Source organism: Ptiloglossa arizonensis, chromosome 1 (genome assembly GCF_051014685.1).
Source record: "Ptiloglossa arizonensis isolate GNS036 chromosome 1, iyPtiAriz1_principal, whole genome shotgun sequence".
Classification (NCBI taxonomy): Eukaryota; Metazoa; Arthropoda; class Insecta; order Hymenoptera; family Colletidae; genus Ptiloglossa; species Ptiloglossa arizonensis.
The window spans coordinates 7,488,245-7,513,274 of NC_135048.1; the positions used below are offsets into that span (position 1 = coordinate 7,488,245).

Consider the following 25,030-nt stretch of genomic DNA (forward strand, 5'->3'; position numbering starts at 1 on the left):
AAAATTACGAAGAAAATAAAACCTCACCGTAAGATATAAATTTCAGTCTGCAGATTAGATACTGCTCGTTCCGTGTTTCGTACATATATTTACAAAGAATATTTATTTCGGAGAGTGGAAGAAGATACAGTTTTTAAATTATTTTGCACAACCTAGTACATTTAATGCCTTTATTATCCACGAAGATATCTCGATTTGTCACACACTTTGCCCTTTACTTTATTTTTCAAACGTGCCAAGAATTAACCATAGAACAAGGACGCGTGCAATTTCAAAAAATGTTCACTCCCTTTGGCAACTGAATATTTAGGACACCTCGAAGCCGCGGTAAACGCTGAAACGAGGGAAACGAGGCTACGGTACCGGAAACCGACCGGTCACGTGAGCCTTTGGAAATGGTCACTCGTTACTGGTGTAACGACTCCGTGAAACCTTAAGGAAATCCATAGGCCAGCAACGTGATCGGTGCACGTGCACACGGTCACACGTGAGCTGATGACTGTGTCCACGGAGAACTTCCTAAAGGAACATCTAGAGGCCCGCGTCGACACTCGACAAGTTTTTGAATAATTTATCGCGAATGTAGAGCGAACTCGAGACCGACTGCAACAAAGTGGACTACACACCGGTGTGTTACTCTTTGAAAAGCAACCTTCAGTTATAGAAGGGAAAAGTTCGAAAGGTCGATGTGTTGGCTATTGCTAACTAACACAGTAATTAATCGATGCTAATGTGTTCTAGAATTTCTAGAAACTTTGCGTTCGATTGTGTAATTTGGGCAAAGTGATTGCTTTCAGCTTCGAACGACAAACATTGGAATTTCTTTCTCTTTTCAAGCTACTTTGGTAAAGATAATGGACAAATTAGAATAACGTACAGGCAATAATTATGTATTCACTGTGAATAATATTCTGGAATTTCTTTCTTTTCAAGCTACTTTGGTAAAGATAATGGATAAATTAGAATAACGTACGAGCAATAATTAGGGATTTACTGTAAATAATATTCTGGAATTTCTTTCTTTTCAAGCTACTTTGGTAAAGATAATGGACAAATTAGAATAACGTACAGGCAATAATTACGTATTCACTGTAAATAATATTCTGGAATTTCTTTCTCTTTTCAAGCTACTTTGGTAAAGATAATGGATAAATTAGAATAACGTACGGGCAATAATTACGTATTCACTGTGAATAATATTCTGGAATTTCTTTCTCTTTTCAAGCTACTTTGGTAAAGATAATGGACAAATTAGAATAACGTACAGGCAATAATTACGTATTCACTGTGAATAATATTCTGGAATTTCTTTCTCTTTTCAAGCTACTTTGGTAAAGATTCAATTTTTCATATTATTGAGAAAACACTCGTAACAAATTGCGTACCATTTTCTGGATAGGAAACCAACAACACTTCTCTGAAAGCTAACATTTGAATTCAAGTTTCGTTACGATAATCTGAAATTTCGAAATTTGACTTTCTTTCCCTCGTTGCATCTTCTATTGATTTTTTTCTTTTTTTTTTGCAATTTTACACGGTGGATGATCGATTTCGTTGCTACGAGAATTATTTTTTCCTTTGTTTCAGGGATCTCAGCCACAATCAAATCGCCACGATTGGACCAAAGACCCTGAGAGGAATTTCATCTTTGAAACACTTGTAAGTTCCTCAAGTTTGAACGTTAATTTAACGTTAAAACAACCAACGGTGAACGTATTCCTATTTATACCCGACTTCAAATGTAACTTCGAAAGTAGAAGGAGAAACGACGAATTAATTTACGGGTATAATTAGTTTTCCATTTCAATAATTTCCAGCGAACATTGCGGGCGAGAGCACCGTTAATAATTGAATAACTTTAAAAAGAAATTCAAAACGGGTCAAATGATCCAATTTGGTAGTTTCAGTGTTGAACATATGCTCGATGCATTATCTTCGAACGAAAAATCATAGTAATGCTGTTCAGACGTCTAATCGGAACTCCAGAAAGGAAATAGTTGGAACTAGTAGAACACGTCAACACTATAGTAGCCAATTAAGTAGTATCGTCCGTGGTAGCCAGACACTTTGAGTGGAACAGAGCTAATACTGCTTTAATTTAGAATTGTTAGACGACATGAAAAGTAAACTCGCAAAAATATAAAGTGAATATTGCAAAGCTTGTTTTACGGTTGTCATTTTTTGCATTACTACCTGCTTAATCCTTAACTATAATTAATAAATTTTCCATCCTTTATGGCTTTCAAATTGTGCAGTTTCTCTCTTAGGTTTCATTTCAATTCTTACGCGATGACAAAGTTTGTTATTTCTAGAAAATATTTCTTATTTTAATGATATAATTCTCTGCTCTCAGACTGCTTGACAACAATTTGCTGACCTGTATCGACGAAGCGTCGATACGAGAGTTAAAAGACCTAGAAATGCTGTAAGTAAATAAAATACTTATCTAAATCAACTAAATGTATTTAATTTTCAATGAAATTAATTTCAATTAAATGTACATTTAAACACGACTTTACTCAGTCTTATAGAATTCAATTTACAGTTGCGCGAAAAATGTTTGTCATTTAATAAATATACAGCACTAATTGAAAATATAATAAATATGAAAAATAATGAGATTATTTCGTTTAAAGTACTTCCAAGAATCTAATCGTATTATTTTTCTTTTCGAACGTTTCTTATATCCTCTAGAAAAAGACGAGACAATTCATTTTTCAACTAATCGTTAATAACGTTAAGAATACAATTTACGTTTCCTATGTGTTGGTAATTTGTATAGATATAAACGAATAATTTTTCTCGAAGAGAACTCCAATACTTAATTCGTTTTCAGAATGCTGAACAACAACAAGCTGACGACGCTAGGCAAAGAAGTGTTAAGTGGATTGTCACATTTGCGTACGCTAAAGCTCGTTGACAACGCGCTCTCTTGCGACTGTCATTTAGCTTGGTTGTCACGACATTTAAAAATGTACCCACGGCTTGGCCAACATACACGTTGCGCATCTCCGATCCATCTTAAAGATCGAAATATCGCCGATGTGCAGGTTTGTTTAATTTAATTCTAACAAAAAATCACTTTAATATTTTATTCAAAATTTTACTATTCCAGTGTACCGTGTATTTAAAATTTAATTTCGATCAATTTCTTCTATTCAGAATTAATCCTTAACCCCAGACATGTGATGTCTCACATTTCTGTATAACAATTAATATCGTATTAATTTTATAAATATTTAGTAACCACGTTTTCCTCCACGTCTGATGGACTCTGTGTCGGTGTCATTGTCAAAAAATTGTGCGTCCCCGATTAAGGGTTAAACATCTGTCGATGTTGCTCGTGACAATTTATATTTTTGTCAATTACAATACAACACGTAGTCAATTTTCGAATTCACCACTTAAACGAAACTCGTGAAACAAATGTAATCGAACCGTGTAACTCGCTTTGTTACCGTTGCGCAAAATTTGAAACTTCTTCCTTCGTTAAAGGTTTCCTTAAATATCGTGACAATTATTTTATCGGTGCATTATTTTACCAACGGTTCGGCAATTTGATTATTTTACGGATTTCTAAGCTATCGCTGTATTTTTCCAAGAAAATTTGAAAATTCTCCGTAACATTGGTATTCTTACGATAGAAATTATTTCGCAAATGTATAATCGACACAATGTGAGAACTGATTTCGAAACTCTGGAACGACACCGATATTTTTACACCCAGTAGTCGGACCGAGTGACACACTTCGTTTTGGAAAGTTTTAAACCGCTACTTCCGTTGCTAAAAGTTCTTGGGATCCCTTTTGCACACAGGAGCACGAATTCAAGTGTTCGGGGCTGGTTGAGCGCACAGGATCAGAATGCAGCGCGGAACCGCAGTGCCCGCATCCCTGTAGATGCGCTGATGGTATCGTCGACTGCAGGGGAAATTCTTTGACGAAAGTGCCCACCCACCTTCCCGAGGACACGAACGAGCTGTTCGTAAACGCAATTTCATCCTACAATCCGCGTAGAGTTGCCAAATGTTCCTTCTGTTACGTGGGACCAGAGTCGAAACGATTGAAACGTCAAACTCCGTTAACCAACCTGGGCAAACTGTGCCAAATTTGTTCGAAACTGTTCAGGAAATGAATTTTTCAATCGTAACATTTTCGAATCGTAGCTGAAATTCTAATAGGATGGAAAATAAAATCGAGAGTTAGAGAAAGTTACACAAAAATTGAAGTCACGATTAAACCCGAGTTGAAGAAGTCAAAGCGTCGGATTGATTTTAAAGGGAAAGTTTTTTTTATTAGTCCGCACTAATTATGAAATTGGATCGAACGAACTTCGAAAGTTTGTAGTAAAAGTTTGTTCAAACAGTCCTTCCGTGGAGAAATTAATTATAAGAAGCTGCACAGAATGGGGCAAAAGTCGGTTAAGGTGCTCTAACGAAGCCATTCAGCTTTTTGTTTTAAAATTTATATTTAATCCAATTTATATATTTAATTCACCCAAGTTTGCAAACAATCTTTTGTAACCAATTTTGTACTAATTTGTCAATTGTAATCAATTAACTAATCAATTGTAATCAATTTTTTACTAATTTATAGAAGTTCATGGTTGTCGAAAACATTTTTACATCATATTCTATTTAATTTCAAGTGTCTTGGATCTCTCGGTTTATCAGTTCGTACAATCGCTTGTAAAAATGATATTACTTCAATTAATCGATGTTAACGAAGTTTACACGTTCCAAGTGTTTTGGACCTCTCGGTTTATCAGTTCGTACAATCGCTTGTAAAAATTGTATTATTTCAATTAATCGATATTGACGAGACTTTCCCTGTTTCTCGTAGCAACTTTTACGCGGTGAAATTAAACCATCCCGAGTATAGAACTTTGTTAACTTATTCTGTCTCTTACGAATCGTTCACAGACGTCTGGAACAGAACAACATAACGGAAATCCCGCCTAAGGCTTTCTCTCCGTACAGAAAACTACGTAGAATGTGAGTGACATTCATGATTGATCCAATTCCCGTTTTTTATATGCACACATATATATATATATATATATATATATATATATTTTTTTTTTACGCGCGTACGTGTATTGTTTATATACACAATTTATTTTGTTACACAATGTATACATAGATGTTTGATATTTTTTAATTCCTATGTATTCTTTGACAGTGATCTCAACCAGAATAAAATTAAAAAAGTGGCAGCCGACGCGTTCCACGGCTTGAAATCTCTCGAATCACTGTACGTATAATATTTCAAATGCTCTGTAACGATTTCTTAAAATTGTGATCGGGATGTTTTTTAATTACAGTGTACTCTATGGAAACAAAATCACCGAACTGCCAAGCGGTTTGTTCCAAGGCTTGACCAACTTGCAGTTGCTGTAAGTGAATGGAAAGATTTTTCGAGAAAATTATTTATTACACTGAATAGTAATAATAATTCGAAACAAACATTTTACGATACGGTTCCTTCCTTTATGGTATTACGTAACATAGATGTAATTTTAAATTATTCAATACGAAGAGAAATTACTAAAGAAATTAATCTTATAGTGTGTGAAATTGCTTTCTCGAAGTATTACGTATAATCATTATTTATATATCTTTCGAAAACAATTTTCGAAAAATAATAACAATTCTCTGCGCTCAAAAATATATAGATTTTGATTTGTGCGTAAAATACAAAAAAGTTATAGTTCCCATACTCAACAATCTACGTTTTATATTCTCTAGTTCTATACTCCACATTTTACAGTCTACATGTACACTACACTACTCTATACTCTGTCACTTTATCTATCGTTTATACTCTATAGTCTGTGTTTTATATGCTCTATACTGTAGTCTGTATTACATATACAATCTTCTATTCTTCATACTCTTCTATTCTTATACGTATACTCAACAATCCACGTTTTATATTCTCTAATTCTATACTCTACATTTTACAGTCTACATGTACACTATACTACTCTATACTCTGTCACTTTGTCTATCGTTTATAGTCTATAATCTGTGTTTTATATGCTCTATACTGTAGTCTGTATTACATATACAATCTTCTATTCTTTATACTCTTCTATTCTTATACGTGTACTCAACAATCCACGTTTTATATTCTCTAATTCTATACTCTACATTTTACAGTCTACATGTACACTACACTACTCTATACTCTGCCACTTTATCTATCGTTTATACTCTAAAGTCTGTGTTTTATATGCTCTATTCTGTAATCTGTATTATACATACGGTATTCTATTCTTTATACTCTATACTGTATAATCTACGATCTGTATTCGATACTGTGTATGACCTGAATTTTTCATCCTGTGTTCTACGTTTAAAACTGTACACTCTATCCTACTTGAGACTCTGAATTACAGGTAGTTTTACTCTCTCAGAATCTTTGCGATAATATCCAGGGTATTACAAATGGTGTAAATTGACGCGACAAAATGAACTTTTCAGATTACTGAACGCCAACAAGATATCCTGTATCCGAACCGATCTGTTTCGAGATCTGACCAGCTTGACATTGCTGTCCTTGTACAATAACAACATCAGATCCCTGGCCAATGGAACTTTTGCCAACCTGCGAAGCATTCACACGCTGTTTGTATTCCATCGTTCAACCATTAATTTATACAAATCACCATGACATTTCGAACCTTTCCCGCTGCAGGCTCTAATTGCAAAAGCGTATAACCATTCATTTTATCGATTGTTTCGAAATTTTCCGAGAATTCCAATCCACTTATTCCTTGATTCGACGTTCATTCATTTATATTCTAAAATCGAACGAACGAAACGATTTTTAGAAGCTCTCGACATCGATCGTGTCGTTTCGTTATATTTAATTACAAATTCTTGTGTATTATTACTATGTATTATTACTGTATATTATTACTTCCTGTTTATTATTTCGTCCGAAGTAAATATCAAGGTTTTTTCTGCGATATAACGATTTGAAACTGAATCTGCAGTGTGGGTCGAGAAAATTCGAGAAACGTTGACGAATCAAAATTTCACTCTGTCACGATTGAACTCTTTAAGTCGACAGTTGAAATTTATTTTATTCGAACATTGTAAGAATTAAGAAATTGATCAATGTTGCAGAACTCGGAAAAATTCTCTTAGACGTATATAAAATATGAAAATTCGATAAAATTTCGAAAATGTTTCTTACAAATACATATTTATTTAAGGGGAGACACCACTACCAGACGTCAAAAAATTGATAAATTTTGCGAATTTTTTTTCTAAGTAGTTACTCGATGAAAAACATAGTCTTTTCCGGAGAATATAAATATAACTTTCAGCTTCGTTTTACAATTTTGCGAAAGTAAAAATCGTACAAAATGGCGAAATTGTTCGCTATTCTCAGAACTCCTTCTGCTGAAACATTGTTCGTTGACCGCTACAGTTAACAAGAACTACGAGATTTGAAATAAAGAAATGCTATCGATTCATAAACTAGAGATTATTATCTAAAATATATCGTACGATTTTTCGAAAATTTCAATAATTGTAAAAATAATCGAAGTTTGAAGAAAAAGCAATCGTTTCTATCCGAAAGAAAACGACTTTAAACCTTTATGAAAAGTTAAATAATTAACATATTGAAAAAATCATATACAACATTGTAGAATAATCTATGCAGAATATCTCTGTAAAATTTGAACTAAATCTCGTGTGTAGTTCGGGAGATACGTGTCGATCAGTTTGGAAAATATAGTTTCGAGAGAAACGTGAAAGAAATTTATTTATCGCTGCAACTTCGTTCGATGTTTTTCATTTCTAAATATCCTTTTTACGTAACGTCCCACGCGTTTCGAACTTGAAATAAAATACGAAAAAGAGATTCGATTTTCTGGCCCGTCGGGTTGGTGTCCCCCCTTAAAGTTATTCAAACGTCCCCCATACTTTATCTTTCGACATCGCAAAGACAACGCTCTGAGATGTTTTCCTAAGGTATGTCCTCCTATGACGCCCCGTTTCAAACTGTGAAAGGGTTCCACAAATGAATCCCCGTATACCACGGATAAAAGATTGTCGCACACCGCGGAACCTCGTGTACACCGGCTTGACAGAGACATTCCTCGGTTTCTTGCAGACATTTGGCAAGGAATCCGTTCATCTGCGATTGCAATCTACGATGGCTGAGCGCGTACCTTGACGCGCACCCCATCGAGACGATGGGGGCTAAGTGCGAGTCTCCGAAGAGGGTGCAGAAGCGGAGGATCGATTCGATGCGGGACGACAAGTTCAAATGTAAGGGTAAGCACGACTCGATTTTTCCGATATTTTCTCCTGTAAACGCTCCGCCGGAACACGAACACAGGTCGGTAGTCCATGAACGTATTCCGTAATCTTTTTGTATAAATTACTTTTTTTTTTTATGTGTACGAATGTAAAGGACACTCGGTGTATACGACTTAAAAGATTGCGGATGAATCACGACTTGCGCCGGTTTTTTCTTTTTTTTTTTTTATGAGCGCTGTGACCCCAATTTTGAACAAAAATTGTACGAAAGTTTCCAAGATAAACCTATGCGATTTATTTACATTGAAATGATTAACTGTTAAAATCTTTCGATGATTCTATAAATTAATTATTGGAAATTATCGAACTGAGTTACAAATATATTTATATTTTGGAATTGTATATTTTGTAATGCTTTTGAATATGATCTCAGAATAAATTTACAGCTTCTGAAGTCGCAAGGAAACAGAAAACGTATATACAAATTTGTTCTTGATATTTTTGAATCGATTGAAATAAAACCTTGAGTATTTCGAAATAAGCAAATTCGAGTGAAAACGCTGAAAAAAGAAATCTACCGAAAATATTTGTTTACATAGTTTATTGCAAAAGCTTCATCCGCAATATTTTAAGAAACAAATTGGTGATTAAACATTATTATGGGCTATTGTTTAGTCTTCTTGGTGCCAGGTTGTTAAAATATTTCGCGTATTTGATTTTTCATGTGTCAAGTTATTATAGTGAAATTGATCTCGATACATAATATATAGTATCATTATGTATGATCCTTCTCTCTGTCCAAAATTATTGAGTCGGCTCATAAATTCATGCTCATATTTCAATGTATCGAATAATTTTCAATTGCGTCCTGCTCAATCCTGTTGGTGTTATTGTTAGTGAAGCAATCGAAATTGTTTTATCACACATGACACAGATTCAAAAAGTCCTTTAACTTTCGTACGTGCAATTTTATAGTTTCTTTCATTCATCCTCGTACGACAAATAAATGAACTATAACATGAATTATAACATGAACTATAAAATAATGAAACAATAGTTCATAAACATGAACTGTATGAAATAAATGAACTGTATTGCATTGAACAGACCCACATTGAACAGTACTACATTGAACAGTACTACATTGAACAGTAGGACATTGAACAGTACTACATTGGATAGTATTGCATTGAACAGTACCACATTGAACAGTACTACATTGAAGAGTACTACGTTGAACAGTACTACATTGAACAGTACTACATTGAAGAGTACTACGTTGAACAGTATTACATTGAACAGTACTACATTGAAGAGTACTACATTGAACAGTACTACATTGAAGAGTACTACGTTGAACAGTACTACATTGAACAGTACTACATTGAAGAGTACTACATTGAAGAGTACTACATTGAAGAGTACTACATTGAAGAGTACTACATTGAACAGTACTACATTGAAGAGTACTACGTTGAACAGTACTACATTGAACAGTACTACATTGAAGAGTACTACGTTGAACAGTATTACATTGAACAGTACTACATTGAAGAGTACTACATTGAACAGTACCACATTGGACAGTACTGTATTGAACAGTACTATATTCAACAGTACCACTTTGAACAGTACTACATTGAAGAGTACTACATTGAACAGTAGTACATTGGACAGTACTGCATTGGACAGTACTGCATTGAATAGTACCACATTGAACAGTACTACATTGAAGAGTACTACATTGAAGAGTACTACATTGAACAGTACCACATTGGACAGTACTGTATTGAACAGTACTACATTCAACAGTACCACTTTGAACAGTACCACATTGAACAGTACTACATTGAAGAGTATTACATTGAACAGTAGTACATTGGACAGTACTGCATTGAATAGTACCACATTGAACAGTACTACATTCAACAGTACTACATTCAAAAGTACTGTTCAATAAGTTCTATCGAACGACAAAACTTATGAAACAATCTATTACCATACGAAAAGATATCGATGACAATTGAAAATGATTGGAACAACGCGAACGATACTTCCCCCTGGACATTTTCAGTAGCCACAGTGGTACCTAAAGTGCTCGCGATGAATGGCACTCCCTGTACAAAGAATACGGTCTCGTAACGAAAACAATAACATAAAATCGCACGGACTCGTGGTGCTGACCTGATACAAGCGTCCGTTTCACGCGAGCCCGTTTAAGAGAATCGAAAGATCCACCGTACGGAAATAAATACCGAAGAGATGCTTGACGAGCATCGGGACAGAGCGTGCAGCCAACGCAGCGTACAAGAATAACAACGGCAAAACTTTACGCTTTTCTTTTCCACGGTTGTATATTTCACCTAATTGCACTCGCCCGCGCGGAATATAATCGCATCCACCTCCAGCAGCTGGTTCCGTGCACGCCAACTTCTACGGAGTAAATGACACTGGAAAATAAACACTTCGCTGGCACGTATGTGCCTCTGTAGCCGCACATTATCGTTACGCCGCATTTCCGCAAACGAGAACTTACGCCGGCGCCGCGTAAAACTTGCGGCCAACTTTCCGCAACTTTCGTCTCAAACGCCCTCTGAGAGAAAAATTTACGCAAAACTTCTGAGAGGTGTGCACCGGAGAGGATGTAGAAGCAACGGTGAACGACGTTTCTTTAGTTTCTTCTGGACTCCTGACGCAGAGAATTCGGAGCTTTCCGAGTTCGGGACTCTCGGGGATTGAGTAAGAGATTGATATACAGGCCCGGTACACTTTCTTCGAAAGTAACCCGCACAATTTAGAGAATTTCAGGTGACAATGTTTACCAGGTATATCTTACGGGTTGTATTCTAGTTTAATAATGATACTACGCGACTGTTAATATTTATTTTGACTACTGTCAGGATGTAAAGATCAAAATTTACTCCGTAGTTGATCGATGGACTGGTCGATAAGGCACGAACTGCAGGCCTCGTCTCGAACTCGATTAGTTATCGATATCGGTGATATGTACGACCATTTATCGTTTGGTTGGAACATTGATTGATTCGTGGATACGTGAACAACGAAAGAGTAAATTCATTATTGAAAAATTAAATCGAATTTATGCAATAGAGGATCAATATGGAATTTGGTTCTTATGTATGCCACTATATAGTAGCATTTTCTAGAAAGTTTATCGTTTGATAGTTCCTTCAGTGGACTCGTCAGTAACGCTACCATCTCTGTTACAAGGAGAAGAAGATTGATATCCTGGATTAAGGAGAATGTTTACAGTTTCGAGTTAATTTTTGCCCAGTTATTCCTTTCTTTATCCCATTTATAGTAAACAATCTCTTCTGCCTCGAGATATTCGATAACCAATTAAATATAAAAACGTGTGTAAGTCTATGGTCTATAAGAGCCTGTCAGTGGCTGATCGAGATCTTGCGAGAAAGAGATCGGTTGACCAGCCATCTAGCGGTGAACGATAGAGATGTCGCAACAGTCGGTAACTAACCATCACGATGCTTGTTGTTGAGTGACTATTTCTTCCACTAGTCGGAACAATACGACAAACGGGGTCCATGTACAAATATCAAGGTTTTACTGCATATATGTTATACGAAAAGCATTCGACAAAAGGAATTGACAATTTTAAACGCATAAAGATAACCTTAAAATTAAGAACCGTGGAAACAATGCACTCGAGTATCGGCAAAGGAATGATTTCCATATACAAATTATGTTCGAACATCGGTATATCGAGGGTCTTCACATGGCGAATGAGTTAATCGTTACGAATCAGTATAGACCTAATATGTGGCTATTTAATAGTACATACACACACTATATACTTCATATAGTATATATATATATATATATATATATATATACTACATATACTATATATACTACATATATACTACATATATACATATATACACTATATATGCAATATATACTACTACATACACTATATATATTATATACACACATAGTGTATATACTTTTCCCTTTAAATGGGAAATCACAAGCACGTTCCTTCTACTATTCCTTCGAAGAATTACACCCAGTCGCCAAATATCGAAATTACCAACTGTAGGTTCATTTTAAGAGGCGTTCCTCGTCAGGTTACAGGTTTAGAAGTATCCCTCGACCCCTCTTGGCCGTAGCTTTCCATACCTAGGCTAGAAACCGCTGAGTACACTCGGGTCTACGATATCCCATAAAACTTAACGTTGCCCTCTCGAAACCGATCCTCGGATAGCTGCCAGATAAACCCGCTTAAAAATCCCTCGCGGTCGCGAACACGTTGATTAATCGAAGTCGAAGAGCGTCGGGCGGCGTGATCACGCGCACCGGGTTACCATGTTAATGCCACGACGATAAATTTTGATAATGAACAGTAGTAGCGGCGATATCATTAAATTAAGCATCGGCGCAATAACGCGCGCTCTCTCGCACGTTAATTGAGTGTTGAATGTCATGTGCTCCGCGAGGTGAATATGTTTATGTATGAGTACGGGCGAGCAGGTGATTTATCATCGCATTATACGCCGCGTTACAAATTGTCCGTCGCGATACACGTACGTAATTATATCGGTAATTTGCGTTCAACGTTTAATAAGACGAGCGTACCACGTACCCGTAGCCACTTTCTCCGTGAGCTTCGTGCCCTCGCGATTTTCACCGTCACGATCGACACCGGGTCACCCGATTACCACCGATCGTAATGCTATCGCGATCGATAACGTAGTACTACGTTCCGCAGATATCTAGACACGGACACCACGGCCACGCGATAATAATTCTTCTCGGGAGCGGACACTAGGATGCCTCTATTGTGCATTTAGTTCGCGTCAGACGAAACGTACAGTAACAGGCGATCAAGTTCGTGAACGTTGATAACTATCGACGTGTCGCTAATTCTTCTCCGGGGACTGTTAGCTTTCGGCTACGTGTTCCGATTCGTTGAATCCCGAAGCTTCACACTGCCTCCACGAGTTTGCCAAAGTTTGGAGCCGTTGACGTAACACAGAGTGTCTCTGATAAATGGAGTCACCTAAATATCTTCCACCTTGCTTTTCGAAAAACTTTTGAGAAAAGTTTCCGATAAATGCAATCATCTAAATATCTTTTATTTTGTTCTTCAAGAAACTCTTCAGAGCTAAATTACACCGTTTCAAAATCTACGTGTGAACACTGAAAGATGATTTTTTCTCAATGTACCTTTTATACAGAGTGTCTTTAACAAATGGAATCGCCTATCTTCTACATTGTTTTTCAAAAATCTTTCGAAACAATCTTTTGCAAAATTACACCGTTTCAAGGTCTACGCGTGAGCACGAAAAGATGATTTTTTTCTCAATGACCCTTTTCTTAAAAGAGACTTTTAGGTGATCGATACTTCTTTAATCGGTACTTTATATTTTTTGTCCCTATTCTTGTAAAGCATTAAAAAACAAAAACAAATTCAACGATCGTAATAACCATATCGTTTCTAGCATTTATTCTCGAGATATTTGCATCGGATGATATTTCAATTTTTCTAAACATTCACGCGACAAGTTCAATTACTCATTCGTATCTGTACGTATGAATACTTACTTTTACACTCCATTTGCAATTCTTAAGACTACGAGTGCTCAAAATGGTGGCCGTTGAGTTCGATGTATACTTGAAATCTTGCAATTAATTTTTCGTGCACATTATCTCATTCCTGCAATGTTATCGCGTCGAACAGCTGAAATTCTTTCCCACGTATCGACCGATGTTGCAGGTTTTCCATGATAAAAAATATTTTTTAATTTACCCCGTGAATAAAAATTTAACGATGTAATATTAGGAAAACGAGAAAGTGCTCTACAGTTTCCCATCGACCAATTCAACGACCACTAAACATTCGTCGTTGAATTTGTCTTTTTATGCTTTACAAACATAAGAGAAAAGATGTAGATATAAAAAATATTGATGATCTTGAAATCTCGTAAAGATATGATATTGAAAAGAAAATTTTTCCATGGTTGCATAAAGCCCTTGAAACGATACAAGTTTGTCCAGAAAAGTTTTTTCATAGAACAAAAACTAAAGCAGATTATTTAGATTATACAGAATACTGTATTTTTTCGCATTGTTTTTACGTTACGACGGCAGTCGTAATCGAAAGTTAACCTCAAAATAATTATTCCATAAGTTGCATTGTACATTTCACGAATAGGTAGTTCTACGGAGAACACAGACTGTGTGGAATAACTTTTACCTACTTCCCTTTTATTTGCAGTTACAACTGCACGGTACTGTATGTTATTAAATTTCCCTAAACAAAAGGAAGAAAAAAAAAATAGAATAACTGCGCTCGGACTGCATTCGTCCGAAATACGTCCAGTATTTTACACAGTACGAGGGAAGTAATTTCCATGAAAATTGCACAATATCTCAACGATGACATTGCACAGAGCAAATTGTTTTTCGCAGACACACAGTTGTCGTGAAAAAAATGTAGGTTAAAAATTCGGTGAAAAAATTGGATTAAAATCGTACTCGATTTTTCATCCCTGTCGTACGCATCGATCGTCATCGATCATTATCGAGACGAAATAGCAAACAATCGGAAATATTAATAACATCGAGATATGTTTTTAATTCCAACGAACGTGAAAGATATCGTTCGAAATGAAATCTCTCGTAGAAAATTCGCCAAATAAGAATAATACTCAACCACCAACACCAAGAAGCCCAACAGTGCCCGCATTGACTCGAAAAGTCAATTTAGACTTTGTCAGTTCTAGACATGTCAGTTAATCGAGAAATTGTTCCTTTTAATCGTTTTAATCACCGATTCGTCCTAGAACAGATTGTTTTCGGTCCTGAGAAGGAAAGGCGGATCAGACGGAATTGTTTGAAGTAGAATATACCCAATTGTTTATTCGTAGGCGATGAGGAGCTCTTAACGAAGAGAGCCGGCGAATGCATCTTACCTGGTGAGTGTCCAGCTCCGTGCACTTGCAACGGTGCAACGGTCGACTGCTCTAACAACAAGCTAACCTCGATACCGGAAGAGCTACCAATCTACACATCTACATTGTGAGTACATTTCATTGATCACTTCGTAACAACGTCACTAGTTCACTGGTGACTGCTACGCACCAATCACTGGTAACAACTAGTGGAAACTTTGTGACAACGTAAAAATACTGACTATGCGTCAATTGATATACTACACAGGCAAACCGATATACCGAACGATCGATACACTATGTCAAACTAACCGATACACACCGAGATATCGGTGACCCGGTCTCCTAACTATCGCGCATTGTTTCACCTTCGAACCAGACTTTATCCAATCAGAACGGATAAAAAGGAAGATAAAAAGGAACGATCGATTCGGATGAATGGCGTTCGGGGCTCTCGTTTCCTTCGCGCGAGAGAATTAATTCAATCGGTCGACAAGATAATTATCTGATTAAAAGCTGGCCCGAGGGGAATTAGGCGCGATGAACGTCGAGCTATTATTTGAAATAAATTATTCGAACTCGTTTAATGAATCGACACCCCGGAGCGCGATTAATTGCTCACCGTATCAGACACTGACAATGGACTCTAACTTTCACGTCCACCGGCTTTTCTTTGTCCCTGGGTCCAGGTTGTTGGCCAACAATGAACTGGATAAGATCAAAGTGAAGGTCCTGTTCGAGAAGCTGCCGGAGTTGCAACATTTGGACCTCAGGAAGAACAAAATCTCACGCATCGAGGCCTCGGCTTTCGTAGGGGCGCACAAGCTTACCGATCTGTAAGTCTTTTAAAACTGATCCCACGATCACGTGATGTTTTTCCTAGCTTCTCGTTGTCTGAACGCGTTGACGAACGCGTGACTCGGTTTGATCGTGTACGTTTAATCGCGAGAAACGCGATCCAATCGATTACAGTGCGTTGTATAACGATATCGTGAATCGATTGATCTCTCGTAATAATTTTTCAACGTTTAATTTATGTGATATTTCAATATTCGAATTTCATCGATGAAATATCGAGAGAAGAGTGAGTTTGCGTACATCGAGCAGGGAAGTTCACTTATCGTACTTGAGAATTTCCAGATAGGATGTGTGTTTCTTTCTCGTTTATTTTTTAATCGGTTTAATAATTTTTTAACGTTTAATTTATGTGATATTTCAATATTAGAATTTCATCGATGAAATATCGAGAGAAGAGTGAGTTTGCGTACATCGAACAGGAAAATTTACTTATTGCACTCGAGGACTTTCAGATAGGACGTGTGTTTCATTCTCGTTTATTTTTTTAATCGGTTTAATAATTTTTGAACGTTTAATTTCTGTGATGTTTCAATATTAGAATTTCATGGATGAAATATCGAGAAAAGAGTGAGTTTGCGTACATCGAGCAGGGAAGTTCATTTATCGTACTTGAGAATTTCCAGATAGGATGTGTGTTTCCTTCTCTTTTATTTTTTAATTAGTTTAGAGAACAACTCCACTTACGAGGGAATTGTTGATCGTTTTTAATGAAACATTTCCCGCCGAGGCGTGTTCGGAGTGTCGAGATTACTTGCGTTATTTGTGCCTAACTCGATCGGGACTTTGAAACGAGCTTTAACGAAGCAGAATAGGATTTAATTTTCAAAGGCAATTAACGGGACAATGGGTCGATTAATTAGATAGCCCGAGGGGTGGAGAATGCCTGTAGCTTGTGTGTATTTTAGTGCACACGAGTGCGGAAGCCGATCTGAAATATCGATATTACCGAGGAAAAACAAGTCGAAGAACAGTAATTTTCATCGGGTTCGGAGTTTACCTAATACGAAAATTTAATGTCGATCGTGTGAAAAGTTTCGACAAAGTTCGACATAATTTTGATCGGTGCACCGTTATCATTGAAAATAATATTCATCGACAATTCAATGTGTTTTTTCAACTTTCTCACTGTTTCGAAATATTCGATATTTCGTATTCGTTCCGCGAAATGGTTCGTTGAAAATTTCGCGCATTCCACGTTAAACAACAATAATTCCCCGTGATTTTTCCATCGATTTAACGATGCAACGATGCGCAAGATTCGCGATTCCCAACGATGCGTGAACACCTCCAAAGCGTGGGGGGTCGTTTCTTTTTTCTTTTCTTCTAATAATTTCGAAACTTTATATCCGGGGCATCCTTGTCCCGTGGAAATAACGACTCCTCGTTTCGCAGAATCTTGGCGGAGAACAGGCTGAGGGAAGTTCACAACAAGATGTTCACCGGCTTGACGAATCTTAAGACTCTGTGAGTAGAAACTTTTACGTCCCTTCATAAAACGGTATCACTGGGGACTATATTCTTCGAACTTCGTTTTCGCAGGAACCTTCATGGGAACGCTATTACCTGTGTTATGCAGGGCGCGTTCGACGGACTGACGCACTTACGCACCATGTAAGTGCTTTTGCAACGATCGATCCTTTACTGGCTTCGAGGCAAAATTGTTTCTCTTTAGTACGAACGAAATGATTGCACGATAGTGGTCCAAGAACTGATACGTACTGTTATTAATGCATGCTTACGGTATACTATATTGTACAGTTATTCGATCATTACAAATACTGATAATAGGCAAAATTGTTGATTTCTTTGGCAGAGCTTTTTTTGAATCGGTCAACGACAAAAAATAGTGATCGTTCAACATACAAATGAGATTGTCGATTCTATGCATTTGACGTACTATTATTAGTGCATGGTTACGGTATACTACATTGTACAGTTATTCGATTATTATAAATACTGGTAATAGGTAAAATTGTTGATTTCTTTGGCAGAACTTTTTTTGAATCGGTGAACGACAAAAAATAATGATCGTTCAACATACAAATGAGATTGTCGATTCTATGCATTTGACGTACTATTATTAGTGCATGGTTACGGTATACTATATTTTACAGTTATTCGATTATTATAAATACTGATAATAGGCAAAATTGTTGATTCCTTTCAAGTCGGTATAAATAAGATTATCCATTAGATGCACTTGACATATTGTTATTAGGTACGATACACTATATTATACAGTTATTCGATTATTATAAATACTGGTAATAGGTCAAATTATTGATTTCTTTGGTAGAACTTTTTTTGAATCTATATAAATGAGATTATCGATCCGATGGATTTGACATACCGTTATTAGGTACGATACATTATATTGCACAGTTATTCGATTATTATAAATACTGGTAATAGGTCTAATTATTGATTTCTTTGGTAGAACTTTTTTTGAATCTATATAAATGAGATTATCGATCCGATGGATTTGACATACTGTTATTAGGTACGATACATTATATTGCACAGTTATTCGATTATTATAAATACTGGTAATAGGTCAAATTGTTGATTTCTTTGGTAGAACTTTTTTTGAATCAGTAATCTTTTTTTAATATAAATGAATTATCATTGTGAAAAAATTATATTCTATAAATTTTTGAATTATTTGTTTCTTATGTGTAACACTGTTTAAAAATAATCGATAATTATCACGATAGGAGTTACTTTGAATGAAATTATATTCAGTAAGTTAACGCAGACTCTTGTTATTAATGTGACAATAGTGAATATAGCATATAGATTTAACTCCCTGCTTCGTTATAATGAATAACATCAATTAATACTGACTGTCAATTGATAACAATAAGAGTTTCTAAATCGATGCGAATTAAATGATTAAATTGGTGGATTTAGGTAGCTAAAATTGACGAGTATTGTACTATTATATTATTCTCTCGTAACGACAGTTGCATATGCTTTTATCTATTTAACTATTACGAACAAAATTAATCGACAATTGTCGTTAATTATTATTTATAGAAGTTTTTAATAACAGGTGAATGAAAGTATCTAATTTACATATATACGATACTACACAAATACTACATAATTATCATATAGTGGCAGTGCATTTTGTACACGCTTTTAATCATTAACTATTGCAAACAACAACGATCAATACATTCTGTGAATTATAATTAAAATGTCTGGAAACTACTTTAAATGGATGCAAATGAAATTATTAAATTAACGAGCCCGAGAATCTAACATTGATAGGTACTACTGCCATAAGTAACGTTAATTGTCAGTAACTTATGAAATAAAGTAGTAATTGACAATTAATGCTACTTATGACAGTAGTAACACGATACTTATCGATGTTAGATCCTAGAGTGTGTCAATTTAATGATTTCATTTGCATATATTATAATAATATATATATATAAATGTTTGAATTAGTTAGTTTCAAAGAGTTCATGTTGGTAGGTACTACATCATTGTTGTTTGATGAGAGTGAAGCCAGCATATTATTAATGACTAGTAACTAGTACTGCTTCCAATATATAAGAATTACTCAACTATTAGATTAATAATTATTACAAAAATAATATTTAATCAGTTTAGAATTATATAAGAATTGTACGAATCGTGACTAGTTAAAATTTATTTTAGTTAAAACGCATTCACCCCCAACTTGCTTAATACCCTTTGCTAAAATATTTCTTGCTTCCGTGCGCATAATTAATGGCAGTTTAACAAATTGCCCCGCATTTTCAGCAACATGCAAGGCAATCCTTTGTCCTGTAATTGTCATCTCGCGTGGTTCGCCGGATGGTTGAGAAAACGCGACATGTCTGACGTGGTTGGACACTGTCACGATCCACCACGATTGAAGGACGCCATCATCAAGGACATTCCTCATCACGAGTTCAAATGCAACAGTACGATCCTTACTTATTTCGTTGAAAAAAGAAAGAGAGAAATAACGTAAATTAAATTGACGATTACCAATTGTGAACTACTAGCTTGTTCAATAAGTTTTATTGTGTTTTTCATTGTAAAAAAAAAATACTATTACACTTCAACTGTAAATATACGAACGAGTGGACGAATCTGCATGAAACTTCACACGTGTTCATCGAACAGTGGTGCCATCTTTCGAAAAATAAAACGAAGAAGCTTCATTTCTTATCGCACGACAAAACTTATCGAACAACCTATTACATTAAGATCAGTGGTGAGGGTACATTCCCTGAAACAATTGTTAATTTAATCTATCCAAGAACATTAACGTATACACATATGTATACGTTTAAAGTTTAAATTAGTTAAAAAATTCTAACAGGAAAATAACCGCTAAAATTGTGAACGAATACTCGTAATTAAATTTCGCAATAATATACAAAAATGAAACGGGAACATCGTCGCAGGATTGATATACGTCAATGTCTGTTTCATTTTCATTTATTATATTTCAAATAAAAGCATTTGTCCCTGAAAAGATTAATCTTAATCTCATCGCCGATATTTTTTAAGCATCGAATGAAAGAATCTAAACGAAAGCAATATTTCTTGGACGAAGGTAGAATTTTATTAATTATTTGGTAAAATATTTGGTAAAATAATTGATACAATTATTTGGTAAAATATTCGGTAATATAATTTATACAATTGTTTGGTAAAATATTTGGTAAAATAATTGATACAATTCTTTGGTCAAATATTCGGTAGTATAATTTTATCAGTTATTTGGTAAAGTATTTGATCAAATAATTTTATTAATTATTTTGTAAAATATTTGGTAGAATAATTAGTACAATTATTTGGTAAAATATTTGGTAAAAGAATTGGTACAATTAATTGGTAAAATATTTAGTAAAATAATTGACACGATTATTTGGTAAAATATTCGGTAATACAATTTTATCAGTTATTTGGTAAAATATTTGGTAAAATAATTGACACAATTCTTTGGTAAAATATTTGGTAAAATAATTAGTACAATTATTTGGTAAAATATTTGGTAAAATAATTGGTACAATTAATTGGTCAAATATTTAGTAAAATAATTGACACAATTATTTGGTAAAATATTCGATAATACAATTTTATCAATTATTTGGTAAAATATTTCATCAAATAATTGTATCAGTAATTTAGCACAGTTATTCAAAAGCAGAAATCTACCCAAATCTTGTCTTCGTATATTCCTTTTTGATCTTACGAATTGATCCCGAGATTAACGATCCACCGTCTACTTTACGAATCGCAGACGACAGCGTGGGTTGCCTAGGAGACGATTACTGTCCACCCCAATGTAATTGCGCCGGGTCAGTGGTGAGGTGTTCGAGGTCTCAGCTTACAGAGATTCCACGTGGGATTCCACCGGAAACCACCGAGCTGTATTTGGACGTGAACGAAATCAAGACGATCCAGCCGGAGAGGCTGAACCACCTGAGGATTCTCACTAGACTGTAAATAAAATACGCGCGCAACTACGTCCCCGAGGAGATTTATAAAAAAAAAAAAACAAAAAAAAAACTAAAACCGCTTTCTCTCGCTTTCAGGGATCTAAGCAACAATCAGATCGGAATGCTGTCGAACGACACCTTCAAGAATCTCACCAACTTGTCGCACCTGTAAGTCGACGTTCCAATTTTCTCGATAGAGTCGTATTTTCATCTGAATTTCATCGCTTCGATTCGATTCGACTCCATTGAATGCTTTCATTCTCGAGAACTCGTTGAACAAGTTTTACAAACGGAAAGAAAAATTGTAGAAAATTTTCGATACATGAAAATACTGTTTGCGATTCACACTGTTGGTTTAACCATTACAGATCCATTGGACGATTTTAAAACGGTACAAGTTTAGAAAAAATTTTCAAAAATGTATACCACGCGATTCGCGATTCACCAGAGAATTCATTATTATGGACTTGTTTGTACAATGTTGAAGCAGAATGTACACGAAAAATTATAGTAAATTTTGTACAATTGAATACTACGATATTTACGATTCATTGTTGACCGTGTTGTAGTTCTCGATAATGTTACAAGAGCTTGAATTTGAATTGTTATTTTTCCAGGATTATCAACTACAACAAGCTCCAGTGTGTTCAGCGTAACGCTCTTGCTGGCTTGAAATCGCTGAGAATAATGTGAGTTTCGATTATCCGTTACTTTTCTTTTCGAACAATACGTAGATTTATATCTTTGTTTCGTAGTCAACGTTCTTTATGAATAATGGAGAAAGTATTACTCGAAATAACGCTGCGAAAGGTTTGAACAAACGAGATCATTTCTCTTTCGAAACTTCCGTTTCTAAACGAAACACCAAGAGCTTTCGGTGTACTTTAGTTCTTCGAGAATGCAGAACGTACGAGAAAAGAACAATTGATAATTGGACATACATTAAAATTTGATAATGGGATAAATGGAATCCGTGATGAGGGAGAAACAATCTGCCCCGAATTAACGAGCGAAAACATGCCGTTTTATCGGTCCCGACGATTCACGATACGTTATCAATGTTTATTCCCCTGCTTGCGTTATTAATTTTATTTATAGAGACAATTTGAGCCATTATTATTCACAATAAACGAAGTATTTTAATTTATCGATTAAATCACTCGTACGAGCACAAAGCAGATGACGAAATAATTTTTGAGCGGATCGTTCGGGTTGAATTTAATAAAAGTTCGGGATTTTAAAAATGCAAAATATATTCGAACGTTGCGTTGATAATGTACTAACATTATGTTAATACTACGCAAAAACTATTCCAAATAATAATACACGATATATATATATATATATATATATATATATATATATATATATATATATATTAGCACTATCTAAATATTGTCTCGGTATTATATTAAGATTAAAAGGACATACTGTGCTAACACTGTATTAATATTATGTCAATACTGTTTTAATACAACGGTGTAACAGTGTGTGTATATATGTTATTAATACTATATCAACAGTTTGTTGACTGTACGTATATTAATTTTCTAGTGACGTTACAATATGGAATTATTATAATATAATAAACATGGTATTAGATAATGTATCAATTATGATATTAGTAGTATGTTAACGTGGCATTAATATAATGTTAATGCAACTATAATTTTACACATCTTTATTGAAACAGTGCAATATTAACACTATAATACTATTTTGCAACGAAAATGACAACGTGTCTAAATAAAAATTCCTAGGTCCATAGTATATTAACATAAGATGAATATAATGTTACTGCAACTATAATTTTCCACATCTTTATTGAAACATTGCAATATTGACATTACAATACAATACCAACAACAACAATAACCGTAATACAATAATACTATTTTGCAACGAAAATGACAACGTGTCTAAAGAAAAGTTCCTCATTGTTAGTTCCATAGTATATTAACGTAAGATGAATATAATGTTACTGCAACTATAATTTTCCACATCTTTATTGAAACATTGCAATATTGACATTACAATACAATACCAACAACAACAATAACCGTAATACAATAATACTATTTTGCAACGAAAATGACAATGTGTCTAAAGAAAAGTTCCTCATTGTTAGTTCCATAGTATATTAACGTAAGATGAATATAATCTTATTGCAACTATAATTTTACACAACTTTATTAAAACAGTGCAATATAACTGCAATACAATACCAACAACGATAATAACCGTAATACAATAATACTATTTTGCAACGAAAATGACAACGTGTCTAAAGAAAAGTTTCTCATTGTTAGTTCCATAGTATATTAACCTAAGATGAATATAATGTTACTGCAACTATAATTTTACACAACTTTATTAAAACAGTGCAATATAAACGCTGCAATACAATACCAACAACGACAATAACCGTAATACAATAATACTATTTTGCAACGAAAATGACAACGTGTCTAAAGAAAAGTTCCTCATTGTTAGTTCCATAGTATATTAACGTAAGATGAATATAATGTTACTGCAACTATAATTTTCCACATCTTTATTGAAACATTGCAATATTGACATTACAATACAATACCAACAACAACAATAACCGTAATACAATAATACTATTTTGCAACGAAAATGACAATGTGTCTAAAGAAAAGTTCCTCATTGTTAGTTCCATAGTATATTAACGTAAGATGAATATAATCTTATTGCAACTATAATTTTACACAACTTTATTAAAACAGTGCAATATAACTGCAATACAATACCAACAACGATAATAACCGTAATACAATAATACTATTTTGCAACGAAAATGACAACGTGTCTAAAGAAAAGTTTCTCATTGTTAGTTCCATAGTATATTAACGTAAGATGAATATAATGTTACTGCAACTATAATTTTCCACATCTTTATTGAAACATTGCAATATAACTGCAATACAATACCAACAACGATAATAACCGTAATACAATAATACTATCTTGCAACGAAAATGTTAAAGTAACGAACAAAAATCCCTCGTCGTTCGATCATTTAAAATTACGTTTCACACCAGGTCTCTCCACGGCAACGACATATCCGTGATCCCTGAAGGCGCGTTCGAGGATCTGAAATCTATAACCCACCTGTAAGTATCTCTCACGTTCCAGAAGCGAACGCACTGCATTCTCGGCAGTTGTCGATAATTCACCAACCGGTGTGTTTATAGCGCTCTGGGGTCCAACCCGCTCTACTGTGACTGCAGCATGCGATGGTTGGCCGAGTGGGTGAAGAAGGACTTCTTGGAGGCAGGTATAGCCAGATGCATGGAGCCGCCAGCGATGAGGGACAAACCCCTCCTAACAACACCTGCGACCGCGTTCCAATGCAAAAGTATGTATCTCCATGACAGATATCGCGATCGCGACAACCACGGCCAGTTGCAGCAATTCAGCTATTGCTCCACGAGCAGTTCAATCAGATTCTCTACCGTAATTCCATT

At 35.0% G+C, this 25,030-nt stretch overlaps 1 protein-coding gene across 1 annotated transcript in view; it reads left to right on the forward strand.

The window, feature by feature from the left end:
• Positions 1 to 25,030, forward strand: part of Sli (slit guidance ligand) — a 59,893-nt gene that overhangs the window by 15,009 nt on the left and 19,854 nt on the right. Inside the window, exons 4-22 of the mRNA XM_076311349.1 lie at positions 1,588 to 1,659; positions 2,354 to 2,425; positions 2,837 to 3,050; positions 3,817 to 3,980; positions 4,922 to 4,993; positions 5,181 to 5,252; positions 5,323 to 5,394; positions 6,485 to 6,628; positions 8,130 to 8,293; positions 15,190 to 15,340; positions 15,903 to 16,049; positions 17,464 to 17,535; positions 17,611 to 17,682; positions 19,846 to 20,009; positions 21,341 to 21,542; positions 21,636 to 21,707; positions 22,157 to 22,228; positions 24,605 to 24,676; positions 24,758 to 24,921. Of these exons, the coding sequence (XP_076167464.1) occupies positions 1,588 to 1,659; positions 2,354 to 2,425; positions 2,837 to 3,050; positions 3,817 to 3,980; positions 4,922 to 4,993; positions 5,181 to 5,252; positions 5,323 to 5,394; positions 6,485 to 6,628; positions 8,130 to 8,293; positions 15,190 to 15,340; positions 15,903 to 16,049; positions 17,464 to 17,535; positions 17,611 to 17,682; positions 19,846 to 20,009; positions 21,341 to 21,542; positions 21,636 to 21,707; positions 22,157 to 22,228; positions 24,605 to 24,676; positions 24,758 to 24,921 (2,234 nt within the window). The remainder of the gene's footprint in view (positions 1 to 1,587; positions 1,660 to 2,353; positions 2,426 to 2,836; positions 3,051 to 3,816; positions 3,981 to 4,921; positions 4,994 to 5,180; positions 5,253 to 5,322; positions 5,395 to 6,484; positions 6,629 to 8,129; positions 8,294 to 15,189; positions 15,341 to 15,902; positions 16,050 to 17,463; positions 17,536 to 17,610; positions 17,683 to 19,845; positions 20,010 to 21,340; positions 21,543 to 21,635; positions 21,708 to 22,156; positions 22,229 to 24,604; positions 24,677 to 24,757; positions 24,922 to 25,030) is intronic.